We start from the raw sequence: 5,997 nt of genomic DNA, 5'->3' as shown, positions 1-5,997 counted from the left end.
TTTTTTTTGTACAAGGAATCAAACTCAGATCCTTGCCCTTGCCAGGTAAGCACTTAGGCCACTGAGCTATCTCCCTGGCCCTGTGTGGCATTACTTAGGCTCTGTTCAATGGTGGCTTTTCTATCATCATTGTGGTTACAGCAGAAACTCCTATGCTATTACCCTAACTAGACCAGACTCCATCAAGACAGAACAATGGATAAAAGTTCCTTTCATCTCTTACAGCAGTGCTTCTCAAGCTATTTTTTGTTTAAATGGTACTGGTGAACCTGGGGCTTTTGCACTAAGCTACATTTCCACCACCCCCACCCTTTATTTTGTTTTGAGACAGGGTCTCACCAAATAGTTTAGGGTGGTCTTGACCTCACTATGCAGCCCAAGCTGGCCTTGAACTTGTGGTGATCTTCCTGCCTCATTTTCTGAGTGTTGAGATTATTACACATACATACCACCATACCTGGCTTCCCCTAGACTTTTTTTTTTGAGACTTGTGATCATCTCTCAGACTGCCGGGCTTATAGGTGTGTGCCATCATGCTTAAGCTTTTTCTTAGGAGAACAACTGTTTTGCTGAAAAGCAGTATTTTGTGCATGAAGTCACAATAGAGCTGAAAGTCCTTATGCATCACTAAAAGTTAAGGACTACAAGAAACCAAACTGTCTCAGAAAACAGTGCCTTATGTCAAAATGTGTACCTCCCCCAAATTTAAAATTTTCCTTCAGGAGAAAGTAATATTAAATTATATGAACAGTACTGCATTATGGTTTGAGTGCTTTACGTATTAGCCAGACAATTTAGGTATCCTAGCATGAAAGCTAGTTTCTTCAAATGTAAAACGATGTAATTAACTTCAAAATACTGTAGTGCTGAATTCCAGGTTGCTAGAAGCACCAGGTAAGTACCCGTGGTCTGGAACACAGGTCACACAAATGAAGGCTTATTTCCTTTTTTTATTTTTCAGTTTTTGAAATAGGGTCTCACAGTGTAGGTCAGACTGGCTTCAAAGTCATGGCAATTTGCCTGCCTCAGCCTCCCAAAACCTGTATTACAGGTGTGTGCTATTATCGCTTTCTAAAGGCATATTTCTTACAAAAGAGTTGTTAATAAATGTTAGTTGACCAATGTTAATGGAAACGAGGTTCCATTGCTACACAACTAAGTAATTACTGCCTGCAATTACTCTAGCTCTAAATTAGCAAATGGAGAAGTCAGTTAGGACTGGTATGTCTATGTGGTTAGACATATAATGACTCCCCTAATCCTTACAGTGGGTAGGCAGCCTTCCTTTCACTTTATCTGAATGCATAAATAGTTGGGTAATTTTCTTGCCACTTCTACTGAACTTTTTGCCATGTCTCCAGTGAGAAACTCTCAACAAAGGAACAAAATCTTGTATAGAGAGGCTTTATTTCATAGTACCTCCCACAAACCTTCTAAACCAGGAAGGGTAAGGATTAGAAAACTAATAGGGCCTCTACCAACCACAGAAGGAAAAGGAGAAGTAGAGGCAGAAATATTTCCTGTTTACAAGTCCAGTTTCTGTGAGCCGATATATACTGGCTTCCCACTAAGCAGTCCTGAGATCAGAGAAACAACATAGAAGCCCAAAATTCCCAAGAGCTACTCCAAGAAAAATTAGCAAGGGAAAGATATACTTACACATCTTTGTACTCCTTGAGGACTCTGTTTGTATAAAACATGGCAGCATCATTCATTTCTTTCACATAGGGGCCAGGTTTGGGAGCCTAAGAGAAAGATATAGTTCATGACTTAGCCTGTCAAACTCCATCTATTGCTCTGCCAGTCGGTCTATCATTCCCTCCCCTGGAAGCTGTGTTGCTCACCATGGCCACCCAACCCAGGGCCTGGATGCTTTCACTGACAGCTGACAGGTGATTGAACAACTTGCTGCCTCGATTCTTCTCCCGAAAGGTTATAACTTCTTGGATCTGCTCTGAGATAGGTGCCAACAAATCGGAAAGCTTATTCTAGGAAAAGAGGCAGAGTAAGACTCCGGTTAGACTTTTCATAAAAACTGTGTACGTTGGTCAGCTACGATCCTAAAGGCAAGAATTCTTGGTGGACTACAGTAAATACAGAAATCAACTCTGTACTCACCTTGCCCTGATTCATATGGCTAAATTACTGCTCACTCTCTTACCTCTGCATAAAGTTTCAACTCTTCAGGCTGGATTTTGTGATACTTCATGCTTAGGACCCACACCTCAATTATACCACAAAATCCTATCATTTCAGCCACTTGTCTCTTTTCTCTCACACAAACAGGACACTTGTTTATAACTATACCTTTATTAATGATCATCTCATCTTTATCCACCTATCCAAATGGTTAATAAGGAATAGCATCCCCCAACTCCAGCTACACCACCTTCCTACAACATTTACTGTCAATCACTTTTGGTGTCTTAACACGCAGCAGCACAAACTATTAATGAACCCATGTGAATATGCTTTCCTTTCTCATTAATTCTTCAAAGGAAGGGTTTTGTCTTAGCTCTTCTCTGTCATCATCATAGCCTTAATGTATTGCTGCTAGCTAACAGTTGCTGACCAGAGATCTGATGAAGCAAATGTAATTAGAGGGCCTGGCCTTCAAGTAGGCAGCTCAGCAAAATAGATGAATCTTGTGTTTATCTTTCCTCCAAAGCTTAGTTTCCTGCACATCTCAACTTTCGGGTCTTAGCACGAAAACAGTCTAATTAGGAGTCTGCAAAGTTTTCCCTTACAGGACCAGACAGTATAAACATCTGCCACAAATAAACAAACAAACCCAAAATAAACCTTCATCTACAAAAGTAAGTGGCAGATCATTTTTGGCATAGGCTGAGGTTTGTCAAACCCTGGTCTAAAGCAAGAAAAATGTAATAGTGTCTCAGCTATTTAATTTGCTGTAGAAAGTATGAGACTGGAGAAAAGATTTAGATAAAACATTTCAACCATTCAGGACAGATTAAAAGACTAAATTTCAATATACATTATCTTGCATTATTTTCATATTATTTTTGCATGTCAAGGAGTAATTAGAGGAAAGCTCATTCTAAGAAAAGAGGCAGAATAAGACTCAGGTTAGACTTTCCATAAAAGCTGTGTATGCTGGTCAACTATGACCCTAAAGGCATGAACTCTTGGTGGACTACAGTAAATATATTAGCAGAAAGGCTGCTTTTTACTCTACTACGCCTACTAAAGTCACATTAAAAACAGATAAAATCAGGCAGGGGAGATAGCTCAGCCACATAAATGCCTGCCTGGCAAGGTCCTGAGTTCAATCCCCAGTACCACAAAAAAAAAAAAAAAAAAGATAAAATCTTTCATTTTGATTTTTTGTTTTGCTTTTTTTAGGCAGGATCTCACTATGTAGCCCAGACTGGCCTTGAACTAATGGCAATCCTTCTGCCTCAGCCTCCCAAATGCTGGGATTATAGGCATGTACCACCAGGCCCCGTAAATCGTATTTTGAGAAAAATCTAAATTTTCCCTAATTCAAATTTTCACATCTTAACAGCATAAAATTTTACATTAGGAATAAGGATGACTCTTAACTTGCATCAAACCAAAACTAAACCCAACTGGTAGTGAACTTACACCGGCTGGCTGCTGGCACTGAGAAGCTGTGACCAGGAGAGCTCGCTCCAACTTCAAACCTGTGTGGACCATCTCTGCCTGTGGGAGAGAAGAATCTGCATCAATGACACATTACAACTGGAGAGGTCCTGAGAAGAATAACCTGAAACCTCCATCTCCATGTACTCTGGTAGCATCTAGGTCCTTCATGTTCTTTTCCTCATGTATTCGATTCCAGAATTGATATTACAATTATATATTTTATTGTTCCTATTGGAACTAATCAGGAATATGTAGCCAAAACTGGAAATAAATATAATCAGGGATAGCTTCAAGTACAGTCAGGTTGGCAATTTTACATGCAGTGTTTCCACCATGCACTGAAAGATCCCTCCTATCTTGTATGTATATATATATATATATATATATATATATATATATAAAAGACACTTTCCTCAATTAACTGGACATACAAGTTAACACAAAGGCCTAAATTTATGTGTAAAATTCTCAAAGTAGGGCTAGGGAGATAGTTCAGTACAATAAGTGCTTGCCTGGCAAGCACAAGGTACTAAGTTCAATCCTTGGTACTGCAAAAAAATAAAATTAAATTCTCAAAGTAATTACTAACTTTAGTTTAAAGCTATTTCTCAGTTGCTAGATCATATACATAAATAAATTTCATAAGCAAGAACCAGCATTTTATTGAGGAAAAGAGAATAAAATGAAAGTATAAATACAATGCACCAGCTTAAAATTACTTTAAATAAAAAGTCAGGAAAAGGCCAGGTGGAGTAGCACACACTGTAATCCCAGCACTTGGATTTCAGCAAAAGAATTAAGAGTTTAAAGATAGTCTACACTACACAGCAAGCTCAAGGCTAGCCTAGGCTAGTTAGCAAGATCATGAAAGCACTGTTTCATGAAACTTTTATCTTAGTTATAAGTATGTTGGGCCAGGGAGATAGCGCAGTGGATCAAACACCTGCCTGGTAAGCACAAGGTCCTGAGTTTCATCCCCGGAACAAAATAATAATAAAAATAAATGTCATTTCTGAGGGTACAGGTCAAGAATTTAAGAAACATGAGGCTAAGACTACAAGTACTATTACAATACAGAAATTCAGAGAAAATCCTTTACTTGGATTTGCATTTTTCAAAAATGAATGTTATACATGTGTAAAAATGTTCTCAAAGATTATACAACTGTATAAAGTAAAAACACAAGTCCCCACATCACTGTCCAAGTTCTATCCTGCTCCCTCAAGCTAAGATCAGCCAGCCAATGGCTGGCATAGCAGAAGCTCAGGGTTTAAGTGAAGAAGAACCTAAACATGGTTATCTTTTACAAAGAACCATTTAGTGGATTGACAGGAAAGTTCTGGGTCCCAAAGAGAAAGGTGGAATGCAAATGTGAATGTATGGAGGAGGTATCAGTGACCTTAGGAGGCACTATATGAAAGAAGGTGGGTGAAGAGGAACTTTTTCTGGCCTACTTTATATTCTTACACTGAGCTAAGTGTGAAAATAACCCATTTTAGCATAACTAATAACAATCAAGCAGTTTTATAAATGCCACATCATGATAATGACTCCTCTGAATAAGCTACCCTAGTACTTGTTATATAACACACTAGTGGAATATTCTTCACTACAAAGGTAACAGAGCCACACAGTATTGACACACCAACCAATTTTTCCTAAACCCACACAGAATATGTAATAAAAGCAATGGTCTAAAAAAAAATACAGAATCAGTTCTGTGTCTGCACTGAGCTTTTCAACATAGACAGAAGAGTCAGGAGCCTACAATAAAAACAAAGCTCCTTGAAACAGTCTTGCATAGTTCAGGCTGGGCTTAAACTCACAACGATCCTCCTGCCTCTGCCTTCTGAGCACTGGCATTACTGGTATGTGCCACCACACCATGCTTACCAAAGGGACCTTCAGACCAAGAATAAGTGGAATCTACAAAAAGCCATTAGCCTTTTAAAAGAGGAAAAAAGGCACAACATCCTTACATGTTTCTGCACATCTCCCCCAATTTCTTTACTGATCTTCAAGTACTCTGCCACAGGACCTGTAAGCAGCGAGTCAAACGCTCCCACATATGGAGCTGCTCCTGGTGAAGACAGACATATCAGGAAGAATCAGTCACTCACATCAGAACAATGTTTCCTTTTTTTCTCCCCACACCCCCTTTTTTTAATTGTCATACTGGGGACTGAACACAACCACTTTTAAGCTACATCCCCAGCCCTTTTTACTTAACTTGAAATAGGGTCTTTTTTTTTTTTTTTTTTCAAAATTTTATTGATAAACAGATAGCAATGAGGCAGTTTCAAATCAAATCGGAAGTACAGTTTCAACAAATAATACACTGCATATATTCTTCTTAGTGGTTAATTGCTG

The 5,997-nt window shown here is 38.7% G+C and overlaps 1 protein-coding gene across 1 annotated transcript in view; it reads right to left on the bottom strand.

The window, feature by feature from the left end:
- Cap1 (cyclase associated actin cytoskeleton regulatory protein 1) overlaps nucleotides 1-5,997 on the bottom strand; it is a 27,420-nt gene that overhangs the window by 5,919 nt on the left and 15,504 nt on the right. The window contains exons 3-6 of the mRNA XM_004641070.2: nucleotides 5,607-5,707; nucleotides 3,607-3,684; nucleotides 1,845-1,988; nucleotides 1,660-1,745 (exon numbers count right to left, since the gene is read on the bottom strand). Of these exons, the coding sequence (XP_004641127.1) occupies nucleotides 1,660-1,745; nucleotides 1,845-1,988; nucleotides 3,607-3,684; nucleotides 5,607-5,707 (409 nt within the window). The remainder of the gene's footprint in view (nucleotides 1-1,659; nucleotides 1,746-1,844; nucleotides 1,989-3,606; nucleotides 3,685-5,606; nucleotides 5,708-5,997) is intronic.

The sequence above is a fragment of the Octodon degus genome, unplaced genomic scaffold, assembly GCF_000260255.1.
Source record: "Octodon degus isolate 3935 unplaced genomic scaffold, OctDeg1.0 scaffold00130, whole genome shotgun sequence".
Taxonomy (NCBI): domain Eukaryota; kingdom Metazoa; phylum Chordata; class Mammalia; order Rodentia; family Octodontidae; genus Octodon; species Octodon degus.
Note: the sequence above shows the minus strand (reverse complement) of the source record. Positions and strands in the feature narration are given on the sequence as shown.